This window comes from Ornithorhynchus anatinus, chromosome 4 (genome assembly GCF_004115215.2).
Source record: "Ornithorhynchus anatinus isolate Pmale09 chromosome 4, mOrnAna1.pri.v4, whole genome shotgun sequence".
Taxonomy (NCBI): Eukaryota; Metazoa; Chordata; class Mammalia; order Monotremata; family Ornithorhynchidae; genus Ornithorhynchus; species Ornithorhynchus anatinus.
In genome coordinates, this window is record NC_041731.1 from 46,314,398 (window position 1) to 46,332,229 (window position 17,832).

At 42.6% G+C, this 17,832-nt stretch overlaps 1 protein-coding gene across 7 annotated transcripts in view; it reads left to right on the forward strand.

Moving 5' to 3' along the window:
• Window positions 1–17,832, forward strand: part of GAPVD1 (GTPase activating protein and VPS9 domains 1) — a 67,456-nt gene that overhangs the window by 38,268 nt on the left and 11,356 nt on the right. For 3 of the 7 annotated variants that reach the window (XM_029062198.2, XM_029062200.2, XM_007669574.4), the window contains 10 exons: window positions 1,925–2,054; window positions 3,747–3,872; window positions 4,831–5,004; window positions 6,258–6,398; window positions 8,272–8,406; window positions 8,992–9,111; window positions 11,420–11,497; window positions 12,408–12,781; window positions 15,267–15,354; window positions 16,413–16,493. In XM_029062198.2, the coding sequence (XP_028918031.1) occupies window positions 1,925–2,054; window positions 3,747–3,872; window positions 4,831–5,004; window positions 6,258–6,398; window positions 8,272–8,406; window positions 8,992–9,111; window positions 11,420–11,497; window positions 12,408–12,781; window positions 15,267–15,354; window positions 16,413–16,493 (1,447 nt within the window). The remainder of the gene's footprint in view (window positions 1–1,924; window positions 2,055–3,746; window positions 3,873–4,830; window positions 5,005–6,257; window positions 6,399–8,271; window positions 8,407–8,991; window positions 9,112–11,419; window positions 11,498–12,407; window positions 12,782–15,266; window positions 15,355–16,412; window positions 16,494–17,832) is intronic. The other 4 variants (XM_029062201.2, XM_029062202.2, XM_029062203.2 and 1 more) reach the window with 4 other exon arrangements.

Consider the following 17,832-nt stretch of genomic DNA (forward strand, 5'->3'; position numbering starts at 1 on the left):
GATCTGGACAGAAGAAAAATTAATTGGGGATGACCTCTTGGAGGAGATATGAAGGACAGTGAAGATGGGAACAGCTGTGGACTGGTGGATTTGAAGCGGAAAGAAGTTCCAGGCAAAAGGAAGGCCGTGAACAGGGTTAGGGTGGGAAGACTAGTTCTGTGTTGGACATGTTAAATTTAAAGTTTAGATGGGACATCCAAGAAGAGATGTCCTGAAGGTAGGAGGGAATGCGAAACTGCAGAGAAGTCAGAGCTGGAGAGTTTGGCTCAGTTTGGCTCAGTGGAAAGAGCACGGTCTTGGGAGTCAGAGGTCTTGGGTTCTAATCCCGGCTCCACCACTTGTCAACTGTGTGACTTTGGGCAAGTCACTTAACTTCTCTGTGCCTCAGTTACCTCATCTGTAAAATGGGGATTAAGACTTTGAGCCCCATGTGGGACAACCTGATCACCTTGTATCCCCCCAGCGCTTAGTGCTTGGCATATAGCGCTTAACAAACGTCATCATTATCAAATGCCATCATCATCATCATTTAGGAATCCACTCTCTGGAGATGGTAGCTGAAGCCGTGGGAGCCAGTGATTTTCCAGTTCATTTTATCGTATTTGTTGCGCGTTTCCTGTATGAAGAGCACTGTACTGTGCGGTGGCTACAGATAGAAAAAGGAAAATAGGGACCCAGAATTGAGGCTTAAAGAGACTCCCACAGTTAGGAGTGGGAGGGGCAGGGGAGAAGCCGACAAAAGAGACCGAGACGGAGCAGCCGGAGAGATAGGAGGAGATCCAGTCTATAGGCCTTTGGATTTGCTAAGAAGGGGTGGACTTTGGAGAGGGCAGTTTCCATGGAGCGAAGTGGATGGAAGCCAAAGATTGCAGAGTGTCAAGGACATAATTGGACAGGAAATGGAGGCAGCAGGTGGGAACAACCCGCTTGAGGAGTTTGGAAAGGAATGGCAGGAGAAAGATGAGGTGATAACTTGGAGGGTGTCCTGAGATTGAGTTTTTTTTAGGCTAGGCGATACTTGGGCACGATTGAAAGCAATGGGGAAGGAGCGATTGAGAGTAGAGTGGGGAAGACGGCTGTCAGAGGTGGAAGAAGGAAGTGGGCAGAAGTTTTAGTATGGTGCAAAGAGATTTATGCACTTTCAAATAAATGTAAGGGCTAGAATATCTTCTCCAGGAGATTCACTGACTCTTCCAACAACGTGTCCTGTTCTGTTTGTACAGTATTATTTCTGTGGATTTCTGTGCTTGCTGTGGGCTGCTTGTGGAGTGGATGGGCTGAGCCATAAATAGGGGAATCCGGGGCAGTGAGTTCAAATTCCAGATCCACCTCTATCAGGCTGTGTGACTGTGATCAAGTAACTTAATCCCTTCTTCAAATTGAAGTGAGTGCCATAAAGCTGAGTCACAGTGCTTGTTCTGAGAAAGAACTAATAAAGCCACAGAGGAAGCCCTGCAGTAAACATTATGAAATGAACTTCTCAGAAGCACTATGGACGAGATACAGATGTAAGCTTGAGAACACTAGGAAAACCCCCTTTTTGGCTTGATAGAAACTTGAGTTGTGTGGTTCTGACACCCCTGTGGAGACTTGTCTGTCCTACCTTGTAAAAAATTTACCTTGTAAAAAATTTCTTCATGTTTAAACTCTGTTGTTGAGGTAAGAGAGTTATAAATGTCTTCATATTAATAAATGGTGGAGGGGACCTATTGGTGTTTTGGAAAACCTAATTTTCTTAGGGAGAAGGGCTATTAAATCTTCTGGTCTCTAGCAGCCTATTTAATAAGAAAAGTCCTGGCAAAACGTTTCAAAGGAATTAATCCCATAATCAAAACCAGTATAAATGTCAGATGTGGGGATTTGTGGTTCGTTTATCCCTTCAGAAAAATCCCACTTTTCACTCAGTCATCACTTCATCTTCCAGGTGTTAAACATGCAATTGGCAGATGGAAGTCAAGGCGATGTCCCTGTTGATGAGACCAAACTCCACGGTAAACCTGATAAAACCTTGCGCTTTTCCCTCTGCAGTGATAATCTGGAAGGAATATCTGAAGGTGAAGGGTTACTTTATTCAAAGAGTTATGTGATTTTAAATAAAATTTTCCTTGGGGCTGTATTAGTGTGGAACCAATTTCCACTTTCCATTTTAAGCATGATGATTTGGGGAGAGGGCCTGTCGGGAGTGGGGAGGAGGGAAGTCGGGGAAGGGGAGAGAGGAATAGGAAGAAAGAAAGTACACACTGGTGTTTCTCTTCCTCTTCCACTGCTACTTTTTTGGTCCTTGCTGTTTGCTGCTGGCTCAGTGGAGGACAGCATTGGACTTTCCAGGAATACTTGGTTAAGAAGCATCTCATTTTTTCATTCCTGCTCCATATTCCCATGAGGAGGAGCTATCTGCCCTCCGGGGATCCACTGGAAGGTGCCTTGGTGGATGTGCCACAATGAGCTGCCCAAGCACTGCTTAGCTGTGTTGTCTTTGGACTGCGGTTGCTTTGAAAGTGGCCTGGTACCATAACCACGGTCTCTTATCCAAGGGACTGAGCCCTTGCTGGGTGCTCTCCCCTCCCCATTCCCTAAACTGCCAAAGTCAGGGTTAAGGCCTTTCTGTTAAGGCAGGGAGTTTTGCCCTTTCCCAGCCTTGGTGAAAACCAGAAAAATGGCAGCAATCTCCTCTTTGGTTGCCGCTGCCGCCTAGTCCATCCAGGTCAGGCCAGAGCCCTATCCCCTTCCCTGGCTATCTCTGGTGGCTTGGGCTCAGCTAGCTTTCTCTCAGTGACGCTGCTGCATGCTGTGGTGCAGGGGAGCTGTTTCTGCCCGCATAGGGCAAAAAGCGAACTGCCGTCTTGGCTCCACTTCCAGCCCCATTCTGGCTTGGAGGAGCGGAACGAGCTAGCCCAAAAAGCTGTGGGTGGGGAGCAGGTGGCCTCACCCTGACAGGGTCAGAGTCGTGGTTATGGCCCTCGCCTTCTGGGTGCTTTTGGTACCAGAATTTTTGATGGAAGATGGTTTAATTTATCCTTTGAAACTTTAAACACATGGTGGCAAAGATTAATCCTTGACAGAAAGTTGGTATTGTGAGGGACTTAGAATATTCTGAAGAGAGGAAATGAGAAAAATGGTCTGCCTCAATGAAGCCTAAAGATTTTTGGCATATTTCTTGGATGAGGACTTAATCTTTTAAATTACCAGGCGTTCTATGTCCACAATTAGTCTGATATCAAAATACTTGCATAGAAGCATTGATATGGTAATGGAAAAACAATTCGTCCTGTACTATTTCAGGAGATGTATAAATTTAAACTTTGGTGATTCGGCTTTCCCAAATTTAATATCTGGACCAGAATTAAGCCTAGTCGTTGGCACACTGATTACTTTTTTCTGGAATTGGACAGCTAATGCGAGTCCTTCGATATAAGCAATTTAAGTTGTCCTGATTTGCCCTGCATCTCTTCTACAATGCTGCATCCTCTCCCCTGTACCTCTGGGCTCAGTGGCACCGTACGAATGCACAGATCAGTTTTGAGACAAGGATTTAATTGTTCCATCTTCTAGAAAACTAAGATTTTGCTGTTTAATTCTCTCTTCCCGGAAGAATTTTGAAATGACTAATTCTCCATTTCAAATAAAGATCTTAATTTTAATGTAAGTGTAATATCAGTGATCATTTTTGGTCACCGAAGTATGAAAAGTTTTGGGTAATAACTTATCTCTCAGTGAATCAGTTAATAAGAAAATTATTTTAATAGGACCATCAAATCGCTCCAATTCTGTATCCTCTTTGGATTTGGAAGCAGAGTCTGTATCAGAACTTGGAGCAGGACCTTCAGGCAGCAATGGAGTTGAGGCTCTCCAGTTGTTAGAACATGAACAAGGTAGGACTAAATTGTCTACTCATGGTAGTTGTGACATAAAAAAGTTCCATTTTGGACTGTATTTGACAATATGGTTGCAAGTACGGATTTAGTCTGACAGTGCTAGATTAAGTCTCTAGATTATTTCCTTAATTTTCCTTTTTCCTTATAAGCTTCCCTATTTCATTTTCACACTACTTTATTGAATGAGTTAAGTGTAAAAGTTTAACTAGTTTAAAAGATGCATTCCTTTGAAAGAGAAGTGCTTCTTATTTTAGTAAAACGTATATTTTGCTGCTTGAAGTGATATGATTAAATTCCATGAAATTAAAGGCAGAAAAAGGTAGTTCACGCTGTTGTCTACTCTGCTCCTTATAGATGGGTTGCTTTAGGGGCTCTAGTTTGGTGTATTGAAGTATCACTTTGGTCTACCGTTGACTGACGTAGGAAAAAGTTACTTAACTCATCTCTTGAAATCTGAGTGCTTTTCCTCCTTAGACTACTGTAATGATTGATTGTACTTATTTTTAAAAGAACTGTAGGATATAGTTTGATATTGTTTTTCTTAATAAGATTAAATTCCCTTCAGATGATTTGACAAATATGCCATCTTTCAGAAATTTATTTTCAAGTACTTGAAAAATGGGTTTAAAAGACAGACGATCACTTTGGTATCTGTCCCTAGATGCCTGGAGGACTCATCCCTATAGAATTTAAAAGCTGACCTGCTAGAAGGTAAAGCAAATCTCTGTCCAGGTGAGCTCAGACCCGCTCTCCCCAAGGGTCTTAGCAGGTTAGACCTCTTACCCAACGGATTTTCAATTAAGATAATGGTCATTCTTGACTTACTTAGATTTTACCTGCCAAAATGGCATTTTCCCCAGTGTGCTGGGGGAGAAGTCCACAGTTCTGTTTATCTCAGTTTTATGGGGAAAAGCAAGTCCCCTTTTCTAAAAAAAAGACTTTAATTTTAATACAGCAACAACACAGGATAACTTGGATGATAAACTCCGGAAATTTGAAATTCGGGATATGATGGGGCTGACGGATGATAGGGACATATCAGAAACCGTCAGTGAGACCTGGAGTACAGATGTCCTTGGCAGTGATTTCGATCCAAACATTGATGAAGACCGATTGCAAGAAATCGCAGGTAACCGGTCACGTATTTGGTAAGCTTTTATTTAAGCACATGTATTTATGCACTTTCCAACCTGTGCACTTGTATGCTTCCTTAAAAATGCCATTTGCACCCTAACGGGCACAAAATGGGAATACCCTATTTTACCTCCGCCTGGCTAGCCATGCTCTCTGAGCAGGAAGATTTTTGGATTTTTAGAGCATTTTCCTTTGTTACTTAACTGCAAAGCGATTGGACACTTAAATATAGGCAGTGCTTCCACTGCCCATATTTCATTCTAAAAGAGACAGTCTAACCCTTTGACCGGCAATTTCTTTGTGGTCATTTGCTCTTTAGGTGTGGAAACTATTCTGAGCCTATGGTTTAGCAAATAACCGCTGAGAGCAAAGTCCACTTTAGGTCGCAAATGAATTCTTTCTGAATTTCAAAGTAACATATGTAAATAATACATTGGTTAGAAAGGGCTAGTTCGTCTCCAGAAGTTGAATAATTTACACTCTGAATGTAGTTTAATTATCATTGGGTTAGACCTCTCATTTAATGTGTGCTGCAAACAAGTGTTGGAGAAATTTTTGGCAGAATTGCTCTTCTATTATCCTTAGTCCTGAACTAAGGAGCCTCTTGAAGATGAGGGCTTCAGCCACAATAAGCTAAAATGCTTGGTCCTTTTTTTGTCTTTGCAAATGGTGTAAATAGATTTCTTAATTAGTTTTGCATTATTTTGTTCTAGACGCCTATTATTATTCTTGGCACTGAAATAAACAAATGAAACAGTAAGCTGTTTCTGCAGTTGAATGAATGCTGTAGAGGAGATGTGTATTCTACTGCAAATACACTTTACTGCTCTGTGTACTCCATCAAGGCTAATGTACCAAGATAAAGCTCCATTGGCCAGTATCACTAAAAGATGGGTCTCTTAGTTCCAACTTTTGGAATCTGGAATATTTTTGTCACCTGCTTCGGCTCTTATAATGAGGGAAATAGCGGGAAAGGAGGAAAATACTGTTGCTGAATACCAAGGGCGAAGCTGGTTAAAATACCTTGAACAAATGAAGCTTGTGTGCTCTAAGATTAGGCAAGCACGAGAAGGAGTGATCAGAGGACTAGTATCCCATTGCGTTTTTGTTGACGGAACTGGTCGAAAGCATTCTCACCTCTCTGGTATAGGCTAAAGGATTGCATTAGACTCATGGAAAGGGTCTCTCCTTTGCTGGTCTTTCAACTGGGAACTTTTGTTAACCTTTTGCTCCCCACTGGTTGTGCAGGTGCAGCCGCAGAGAACATGTTAGGCAGTTTGCTGTGCCTTCCAGGTTCAGGATCAGTGCTTCTTGATCCCTGCACAGGCTCTACCATATCAGAAACAACCAGCGAAGCTTGGAGTGTAGAGGTATTGCCAAGTGATTCAGGTTAGTATCATAATATTGCTTCCTTTTTCATTTGCATCCAGATGATAAATTTCCCTCTTACACCTCCCATTGTAAGTATAGTGGAGGAAAGTAAGCGAAGAGCATTGTTAGGAATTCTGTGGATCTCTCATAATAAAAATTGTAAGTAATCAGTTAGTTTCCGTCAGTCAGTAATATTTATTAAACACCTTTGGTGTATTGAGCATATGGGAGAAAAGAGAAGAGTTTGAATCAGACAGTGTGCAGAACAGTGAATTAAGCACTAAGGAATGTATTAGTCTTAGAATCAATCTTTCAGGAGTACTGAGCACCTACAGAGTGTAGAGCGTTTGGGAGAGTGCAGTGGAGCTTGAATCAGTCAGTTGCAGAGCACTGTACTGAGCATTTGGGAAAGTACAACTTAGAATCAATCAGTAATACTTATTGAACACCCACAGTGGGCTGAGCATTGAACTAAGCATTGGGAGCGTTCAATAGAATTAGTAGCCTTAACCTCAAGGACCATACACTCTAGTGGGGACGTCCTCTTTAAGACTAAACGAAGAATTGGGACTAAGGTGGCAGATATTTTCCTGATCCCATGACTGGCTTTGAATTTTTTGGAAGTAATTATTATTGGCATGTTTGTGCTCAGTGTAGAAAAACGATTTTTGTAGCTCTCTTAATATTATGTGTAGAAATGATCAAAGGTTGCGCTAGTCTTCCATCAGGAACGGTGGATAAGCCTCACACCTGAGAGACTTCAGGACTGAGAGTCTGTACGGAGGAATCGTTTCCAGTGTCAGTGGCTTGGGCAGTGCTAGTTGCAGTTACTTGTCCCCGCCACTGATGTTCTCACCAGAGCACAGCACGTCATGCAGCGTGTGTGCAGTCTTTGCGTTCGACAGCTATAGGCAGAAACGAGAGCAGAGTCCAGATCCCCTCATTCTCAGAAAGTTAAAAATACAGCACAACCGGGGGCTCTGCAGTTGAGTTTGTTTTCTTCACTGAGGGAGCCCACCCTTTAAAGCTCTTCAGTCCATTTTGGAAAATCTTTTAAAACAAATTAGGAACCCCAGGCATAAGAATTCCTAGGGCTCTAGTCTATTTTCAAAGTTAGTGTATGTAAATATTCGAGCACTGTCTTTTCAGAAACTAAATGTAGTCCCCTTACTGATAATAATTGTGGTGTTTAAGTGCTTACCGTGTGCCAAACACTGTATTCATTCAATTCATTCAATAGTATTTATTGAGCGCTTACTATGTGCAGAGCACTGTACTAAGCGCTTGGGATGAACAAGTCGGCACTGTACAAGAAGTAGCATGGCCTAGTGGAAAGAACGTGGGTCTGGGAGTCAGAGGACCTGGTGTCTGATTTTGGCTCTGCCATTTGTCTGCCTTGTGGGCTTGGACAAGTCACTTAACTTCTCTGTGCCCTCATCTGCAGAATGGGGAATTCCATACCTATTCTCCCTCCTACTTAGGCTGCAAGTCCCATGTGGGACCTGATTATCTTGTAACTGTGCTTACCACAGTTCTTGGCACTTAGTAAGTGCTTAACAAATTCCACAATTATTACTATTATTATTGCTAAGCGCCGATAATTAGATGACACACAATCCCTGTCCCACATAGGGCTCTCAGTCCTTTAGGTCTCAAAAACAGTCATTCACTTGTATTAGGTAAGCTGGTAACCATCAGTAGGTAAATGTACAAAAAATGTATCCTTCCATTTAATTCTGGAACAATTAACTCAAATGTTAGTGCTTTAGAATACTGTTCAGAAATCTATTTACACTGGTGCAGTAAGTACCTTAGCCACCGATGGACATTTTCATGTGAGCCACAGCAGTTAAAGGTTGGGGAAGCTCATGACTCTTAATGTCTGTTTTAGAGGCCCCGGACCTAAAGCAGGAAGAAAGACTACAGGAACTGGAGAGCTGCTCTGGTCTGGGCAGTACATCTGATGATACGGATGTGAGGGAGGCCAGTTCCCGCCCCAGTACGCCAGGCCTCAGTGTGGTGTCGGGTATGTTTCTCAGAAGAAAGAAGTATCTGAAGGAAGCCTCTCTGTGCACTTCCCCTCCTTTCCCGCCCTCTCCCCCCATTTTTTTTTAATTAACATTTCCCATAGTGTTAAGTTAATATATTTGACTTGGACTGGATCATGATTACCATGGCAGAGTTTGCTCCCCTTTTTAATCTTGCCAACCAGATTTCTCAAGGGCACTATATCTGATCATTAGGTCTTAGAGTGTGAGCTTAAAGTTGAGAGACCTCCTCCAGGTCCTTTGCACTCAGATGGATCAGTAGAATTACTGAGCGCTTACTATGTGTAGAGCACTGTGCTAAGTGCTTGGGAGAGTACAATAAAATAGAGTTGGTAGACTCATTCCCTGCCTTCAATGAGCGTACAGTCTAGAGGGGATTTGGGATTTTGATTCTATCTCCCTCTTAGGTAACCCCAACATTCTAGTGTAATGACACTTAGATTATGTAGACTGAAATAGGTTTGTTCCGTATGTAGAAAGTGCTTTCCCAGTGTAATAGCTTAAGAAAGAGAATGCTTAAAGTGTTCTCCTGTCTTAAATGTCTTCCCCTTGTGTTTTGTCAGGTATCAGCGCAACATCTGAGGATATCCCCAATAAGACAGAGGACATCAGATCTGAGTGCAGCTCTGACTTTGGAGGCAAAGATTCTGTTACTAGTCCAGATATGGATGAAGTGACCCATGGTAAAGATGATAGAAAAGCATGGATAGAGTGAAAATTTCATTCCATTTTATCCCTGTTTGCCTCAGATTGATATTTACCCAAGGTTTTGAATGCTGGGCTAGTTTGGAGTCATGAGCCTATGGAAGATAGTGGGTGAAAACTAGAAACATGGTTGATTATTCTATATGTTGTTATACCTTTGCCCCCTTGCAATCCCACAGCAGCATAGGGTAGTGGATGGAACATGGTCATGGGTTTTAAAACCAGCTCCGCCACTTGTCTGTTGTATGGCCATAGACAAGTCACTTCACTTTTCTGTGCCTCAATGCCCTCATCTGCAGAATGGGGATTAAGGCTGTGAGCCCCATGCAGAACAAGGGACTGTGTCTAGCCCGATTTACTTGTATCCACCCCACCACTTAGTACAGTGCCTGGCACATAGTAAGCACTTAACAAAGACCACAGTTATATTATTATTACATGTCTCCGTTTAGTATGGAATACTGGAAAATCAAGCTCATTATGGTTTATCACGTAACTACCGAGAAGTGAGAGGGTAAGACGCAGGATGGCCTAGTGGAAAGAGCATGGCCTGGAAATCAGAGATCTTGAGTTCTAATCCCAGCTCCACCATTTATCTTCTGTGCGACTGTGTGCAAATCACTTAACATATGTGCCTCATTTCTCTCATCTGCAAAAATGAGGCTTCAATACGTATTTTCCCTTCTACTTACACTCTGAGCCCAATGTGGAGCCCGATTATCATGTATCTACCCCAGTGCTTAGTACAGATTGTGCTTGGCACATTATAAGCACTTAACAATACCACAATTATTATTTCTGAAACTATCAATAGGAAGAGCAGAGATACAGCTGAAAATAATGAGTTGAGAAAGGTAGATAAGAATACATAGAATACTTAAATTGGTAGGTACGTAAGTGCTCTGACTCACTGTAAGTAAATGTCGAGGTGACAGGCTATGACCTTGGGAGGAGGAAATTAATTAGGGAACGCCTCTTTGAAAAGGTGGAATTTCTGAAGGACTTTAAAACTGGGAAGAGTTGTTGTCTGGCAGGATTTGAAGAGGGAGGGAATTCCAGAAAGAACAGGGTTCCACAAGGTGCTGGTAGTAGTAAATGTGAGAATGAGGGACAATAAGATGGTTTACGTAGAAGGACCGGAAAGTGCAAACTGTAATAATGTAGCAGGTGAAGAGAATAGATATGTGAGAAGGAGAGAGCCCAATGGAGAGCCTTGAAGCCAGTGGTTTTTGATGTAGAGGAAAATGAGTAACCGTTGGAGGTTTTTGAGAAGGGAAGAGGACATGTCTTGAATGATATTTTTAAAAGATATTGTAGGCCACAGAGCACAGTAGAGACTGAAGAGGGGAAAGGTTGGAGGCAGGTTGACTGGTCAAGGGAGACTAGTCAGGAAAAAATGAACTGTGTTTTTTGTTTTAATAGACCTATTTTCCAATGAGAATCAAGATGTTCTGTAGGCTGTATATTTGAATGAGTATTATTTCTCTTAACACCACCTTCAATTTTGTGCGGAGTTTCACTGGAAAAAAAAATCCTCTCCCTCCTCCACCCTGAAAGAAAATAATAGTGGCTGTAAAAGTGATATGAAATATTTACTCGAGAGTGTAATAATACTACTGACCCAGGCTCTGGGATAGATACAAGATAATCAGGTCAGACATCGTTCCGGCCCTACAAGGGGCTCATGCTCTCTCAGTATTGGGGAGAACAGCCATTTTACAGATGAGAAAACTGAGGCACAGAGGAATTAAGTTACTTGCCCTAAGTCACACAGCAGGGAAATGGCAGAGCTGGGATTAGAACCCAGGTTCTCTGACTCCCAGGCCTGAGCTCTTTCAACAAGGCTATACTGCTTCCCAGTGTTTTATTTCTCTTCTCTTTGAAGTATTAAAAAAAAAAGTTGAAAGTCTTCTTTCTCAAATACTTGTGAATATCCTTAGAGAGAGATTAATTTACCATATAGTTGGGAGGGTTGTGCCAGTTACACTTTTTTTCATAGTTTAAGGTGGGGTTCAACTGCAGTGCTCAGTTTGAACAAGACTTCTGGTGAGAGAAGCTAGAGGATTCAATTTAAAATTGGACCTAGATATTAAGACTATTTATATTAAGATTTGGGCCTGAATGATAAAACTTTCCCTGATTAAAATGGGCCTCCAGGAGAGACATCCAGTCAAGCTTTTACTACATCTCTGAGAAATCCTGCTGTAAAGGTCTAGAAAATCAGGAAACACAAATCAAGGTAGCTCTGAGGGACACTGACTGCTTGATTTTCTCATTGTTTTTCAGGAGCCCACCAACTGACTTCTCCGCCGTCTCACACAGACTCTCTCCTTGCAATGTTTGACCCATTGGCTCCACCTGAAGGTAAATGATTAAAAACAAGTCCCTGAAGGAGAAATCCAAATTAACTGAGCTCCTATGCTCCCTGTTTTGTTGTATTAATAGTAGTAGAAAAAGAATTAGTGTTTATTGACTGAACACTTTGTGTGCTATATTAAATACAGAATAAAGTGACACTTTGCCTTCCCATGAGGAGCGTACACTCTAACTTGGTAGGCCAACATAAAAATATTTATAGTAGTCAAAGTAAACAATTGGATTTACAGCTGAATAAACATGGACAAGATTACTCTTAGTAGGCTTAAATGAGCTCATAAGTGCTAGCGCTGGCTTACAGGTCTGTAGTTTCCTGGGTGCTGGGAAATTACTTGACGGAGCTTGTTGGCAGAGGTGGGATTTTAGGAGGGCTTTGAATGTGAGGATAGCTGTGGTCTGTCAAGTTTGGAAAGGGAAGGAGTTCCAAAGTTGGGAGAATGGCATGAGCAAAGAGGTGGAAGGGGGAGAGAAGAGAGTGAGGTTTGTTGGCTTTGGAGAAACAAAGAGAGTTAATTGGGGACTAGGTGGAGAGAATTAAAAGATAGGGTGGGGCAACTTAGTGGAGAGTCTTGAAGCTGATTGGGAAGAGTGTTTCTTTATTGCAGAGAGACACAGGGTGGTAGTGTGGGGTTTCGAGGAGAGGAGATGTGTGAAACAAGAACTAATATAGGTTATAGGCAGGAGAAGCTGGAGGCGGGGAGGCCAGTGAGGAGTCTGATGCAGTAGTCTAGCCAAGGTATGTTCAGGGTGGTTGCTGTTTCGTTGGAGAAGAAGAGTCAGATCCAGGACATATTTTGTCAGCTGGGTTTGGTTATGGGTGGGAGAAGAAAAAGCAGTTGTCAGTTTTAGTGTGGTTGTTGAACTGTGACATCATTCAGTGTTTCTTTCTTTTTTCAAGCAGCTTCTGCTGTCGTGAGGCCAAAAGTGCACTATGCCAGACCATCACACCCACCACCAGACCCTCCGATTCTAGAAGGAGCAATGGGAGGGAATGAAGCCAGGTTGCCCAACTTTGGTTCCCACGTCTTAATGTCAATGGATTCTGAGACTTTCAAGCAGAGACACTCCTACCCTGAGAGACTAGTCCGCAGCAGAAGCTCAGACATTGCATCCTCAGTCAGGAGGCCCATGAGTGATCCTAGCTGGAATCGACGTCCTGGAAATGAAGAAAGAGAGCTTCCCCCTCCAGCTCACACCACCGGAGCCTTGTCTTCGGTGACCGCACCTCATTCGTCATCCTCCTCTCCAAGTAAAGATTCCTCTAAAGGAGAGGTGAGGAGCGGCCCGGATGAAGTGGGAGGGATCGAGGGGTGGAACTCCCTCTAAGAAGCTCCATTAGCAGGAAAATTTGCTTGTCACTGTGTTGGACTAACATGAGGCCCAGAGATTCACAGATCCCAAGGGTCCTAAGCCTTTGGGCCTGGATGATCCTGCTCAAAACTGAATCCAAAGCTTAGGTAACATTCTTTCCTCTTTTTTTTTTTTTAAATGGAATTTAAGCCCTTACTAAGTGCTAGGCACTATACTAAGCTTGGGGTATTCATTTATTCATTCAGTCGTATTTATTGAGCGCTTACTGTGTGCGGAGCATTGTACTAAGCATTTGGAAAGTACAATTCGGCAACAGACACAATTCCTGCTCAACAACGGACTCACGGTCTAGAAGGCAGGAGACAGACAACACAACAAAACAAGTAGACAGGCATCAATAGCCTCGATATAAATAAATAGAAATATATATGGATACACATTTATTAATTAAATAGAATAACTAAATATGTACATATACAAACAAGTGCTGTGAGGCGGGGCGCTGGAGCAGAGGGAGGGAGTCAGGGTGATGGGGAGGGGAGAAGGAGCAGAGGAAAAGCGGGGCATAGTCTGGGGTAGATGCAAGCTAATCAGGTTGACACCGTCCATGTCCTACATGGGGCTCACAGTCTCAATACCCCTTTTAAAGATGAGGTAACTGAGGCACAGAGAAGTGCAGTGACTTGCCCAAGGTCACAAAGCAGACAAGTGGTGGAACTGGGGATGGAACCCAGGTCTTTCTGACATGCCAGGCCCATGCTCTGTCCTGTAGGCTATGCTGCTTCCTGCTGTCTGCCCCCAATCCAGGCTAAATAGGAAGGACAAGGGGGACACTAAATTTGTATTTAAAGGTCCTTGATTGTTTTGGTTTCCTTTCCTCTTACCTGTTCTCCCACTCTTTTGAGTCAGGATCACCTTGAGTTATGTAGCCAGCCTCAACAGTCGCTCTTTAAATGGCTGCTAGGTGCCTAAGTGTCAGTTTTACAGTGCAGACCAATTTTTTAAAAAATTGAGTTTTAGTTGAGGTTTTGATTTTTTTTTCAATGCTCTTTGGGCTTGGACAAGGTAAGGTTGGGGACCCAAAATCTGGAAAAATGGAGCCCCAAATCAGCAAGCCCTTCAAATTGACAGTGTCATTAGTTAATTGTGTGTCTTGCCCTTAAAATCAGCTCTTTAGAAAGAGCAGAACTGTTGGGCAGCCAGGGTGATTGCTCCAAGTTGCATGAGTTTTAGGCAGCTCACTGAAACTCCAGGGGAGACTCTGATGCCACCAGGGCAAGCAGCATGGCGTAGTGGATAGAGCACAGGCTTGGGAATCAGAAGGTTGTGGGTTCTAATCCTGGATCCACAACTTGTCTGCTGTGTGACTTTGGACATATCATTTAACTTCTCTGTCCCTCTGTTTCCTCATCTGTAAAATAGGGATTGAGACTGTGAGCCCCATTCATTCATTCAATCATATTTATTGAGTAGTACTGTGTGCAGAACACTGTACTAAGCACCATGTGGGACAGGGACTGTTTCCAACCTGATGTGCTTGTATCCACCCCACCGCTTAGTACAGTGCTTGCACACAGTAAGTGCTTAACAAATACCGGAAGTAGTATTATTATTATTAATATTATTGTGATTAATAAGTCTCCAGGCTTTTGAAACTCTCAGGTGTAGAGCAGCTCCAAAATCTGTAAATGGGAAACTAGTAAAGCCCTTTTAGTTCACCACTGAGCATGGTCTAGCCCCAGAACTATGAGCTTTGAAACTTTAAGTCCTCTTTACTTTAGCTAGTGCAAAAGAGGGAAGGTACTCAACCTCTAAACTTGGCCCTGTTACCAGCTAGTAGCTTATCTTACCACTGTGCACAGAATTGTAAGACTTTTTTACCCCCACTTTCCAGAACTTAAAATTACATACATAGATAGATGTCAGTTCCAGAACTTAAAATTACATACATAGATAGATGTCAGTTTATCATAGTCCTTTTCATGATACAGCTTTAATACCAAATGAAGTTTTGCTCAGGTTTCTATTGAAAACTGAGATCCTTTCTCATAGTGAGATAGAGAAGCAGCGTGGCTCAGTGGAAAGAGCGCAGGTTTGGGAGTCAGAGGTCATGGGTTCTAATCCCGGCTCCGCCTCTAGTCAGCTATGTGACCTTGGGCAAGTCGCTTAACCTCTCTGTGCCTCAGTTACCTCATCTGTCAAATGAGGATTAAAACTGTGAGCCCCGCGTGGGACAACCTGATCACCTTGTATCCCCCAGCGCTTAGAACAGTGCTTTGCACATAGTAAGCGCTTAACAAATATCACAATTTATAGAGCACTTTTGCTGTGCTTTGGGAGTACCTCGATGCCGATTTTAGCATTCCTGGAGTTTGCCAAAGCCATCTGGTTCTGACAATCTACAGTGCAGACTGAAAAAAACCAAAACACGGTCTTTTTTCTACAGGCTGAAGAAAGAAAAGATAGTGACGATGAGAAATCCGACAGGAACAGACCTTGGTGGAGAAAGCGTTTTGTTTCTGCCATGCCTAAAGGTAATTTTACAAAGCTTTAATACCGTCACTTAATACGCAAGAAATGAGTTGGTCATTTTCAGTTCCCCAGCATAGATGGGGAATCCTCTGTGGTTCTTGCGATGGTTCCTTAACTGAAGTTTTGGGATAGGATGCTCTAAACAGTATGTATTCTATGAGTCGCTATACGAGGAATCCATTTGAAACGAGTGTTAACGGCTTGATCATTTATTGTGAACCTAGGGGAATTTGTCAAGGATTCATAAATGATCAAATAATGCCCAATGCTTTGCAAGGTGGGCACTTTTAGGCATAGAAATGCTGATTTGAAATTTGAGTGAAGGATCTGGAATGGAGCCAGAAATTTACAGATCCATATTGCACTTGTGTGGAGTCCATTTAGTCACCTCACCTCAATGACTCTTCAAATATTTTTTACCCTGTAAACATTAGTGGGAGTTCATTATGAAAGAACTTGCTCACAGCTAGACTGTATCAGTCCCCTCGGATTTTTTTTTTTGTGAACAGCTTGGCATTGTGCCAGAGGGCAGTTGGCATTGTAGTAATTGTATTGATTCCTGAAGCGGAAAGCAGCGTCCGGTTTAGAAGCAGTTGCCTCTTCCCAGTTTTCGTGTGACTCAAGAGTTGTGGGCCTATCTGGCGGGAGTAAGTCTGGCAAGTGACCCTTTTCATTCCAACATGAGGGCCGCTTGCAAAGAACCTTCCTTGTTGAGGCAAGAGCGGTGTAAAGGGCTTTGAAATGGGGTGTTTTCCTGGAAGAGACAAATGGGCACAATTGATCCAACCGGAACCAAGTGGACTCCCTGGTAAATCGTCCCGTCATGTGAAAGACGATCTCGACAATAGATGGTTATGTTTGAGGGCATTTTAAATGAACTCCGAGAGCAACTTGGAGAACTTTCATGTGCCGCCTTACAGGGCATTTTTTTAGCAATTCAATTTTGAAACCTCCTTTCACTTAGAAATGTTGGCACACCAGTAGCTCCAAAATGACAACTGTCTTCCAAGAACAGTGTAGTATTTTATATGTCACAATACTGACTTTATTTAATTTCCAGCTCCAATACCATTTAGAAAGAAAGAAAAACAAGAAAAAGACAAAGATGATCTGGGGCCTGACAGATTCTCAACACTTACAGGTTTGTAGACCCACGGACTTCCTGGATCTTTCATTCCCAGAGTCCATATTCCATAACACTTTTTCTTGGGTGCCATAAATGTTGCCTTTATAGAAAAGTGTGTATGTGTGTAAAATGATGATGGGGACTAAATCTCCTTCATAACTTCATATCTTCACACAGAAGATTCCATTGGATTTGGTTTAAAGTGATCTCATTCTAGGCCATCACCACCATTGTCATCATCAATTCCAATTGATAAGTGACTTCCCTCAACAGAACCTTTACATAGCTAGGCACAGATTATGCAGTGCTGAAGAACACACACATCATCGTCTGAGAAAACTGCCGAGCAAAAGGCAGGCAGCCCTTTTGGCCCATAGGTTTGAGGTCTTTAATTAACCTTGATACTGGAATCCTCCAATTATTTCCAATCATAGTTTTCTCTCTTAATACTCTGGATTACAGTGTAACCCTCCCTCCCCAAGTTGCTTGCTTGTGTAGTTACTAATGTTTTTCTGTTCAAGCTCACTCAAAATCCATGACTCTTGATTTTAATTTTTCTTTAACTTGCAAATAGGCACAGTTTCTTTATTACTGACCTAATATGGTAAGGTTTTACCGGACTTTCCACTTGAAAACGGCCAGCACTCATTTTACTAGGACAGATTGCAGAAAATATAACCAAAACTTGGGAGTTTATCTTGTTCATCATTTTCCTCTCTGTAGTTTGTGGTTGGGGAGAACTGGGATAGTTTTACTGGAAGAAAAGACTCTTGATGGAGAGTATATTCACTCAGTTCTGCCGCAAGGCGGGTTTTCAGTATGTATTTTGGCTAGAATGCAGTTAAGGAATCGAGGCACGTTTTTCCGACAGTGTGAGCCTGTGACTGAAGAAACCACTTGTACGCAAGGGTAGGGGCACGTGTGCTCATGTGAGCAGTGCCGGGATGGGTGAGTACTACAACACAAGTTTTCCTTAATGCTAGGTTTTGCAAGACTGCAACCCTCACATTTTAGGAGAACTGGGTGTCATCGTCCAATCTTGAGTTTTCAGCTAGCCATATACCTTCTGGTAACTTAGAGACTTGAAGAGGAGTTACCTTCCATTCTTTTTGATTTCTTAATCTCGTGTCCTCGGATGATTTTAGATGAGGATACTTATCCCAAATGAATGGATGTTTTCACTCCCTGATCCGTAGTTCATCAGACGGTATATGGATGTTTCAGGGGAGTTCCTTTGCCCAGATCGCTCCCAGGAATTTGTGTTGGGAGCTGCTGAGCTCAACTCTGCCCGATGAATGCTTGAGTGCTCTTGCCATTCAGGGTCAGGGAGTAAGAGCATTCTTGAACTGCTTAT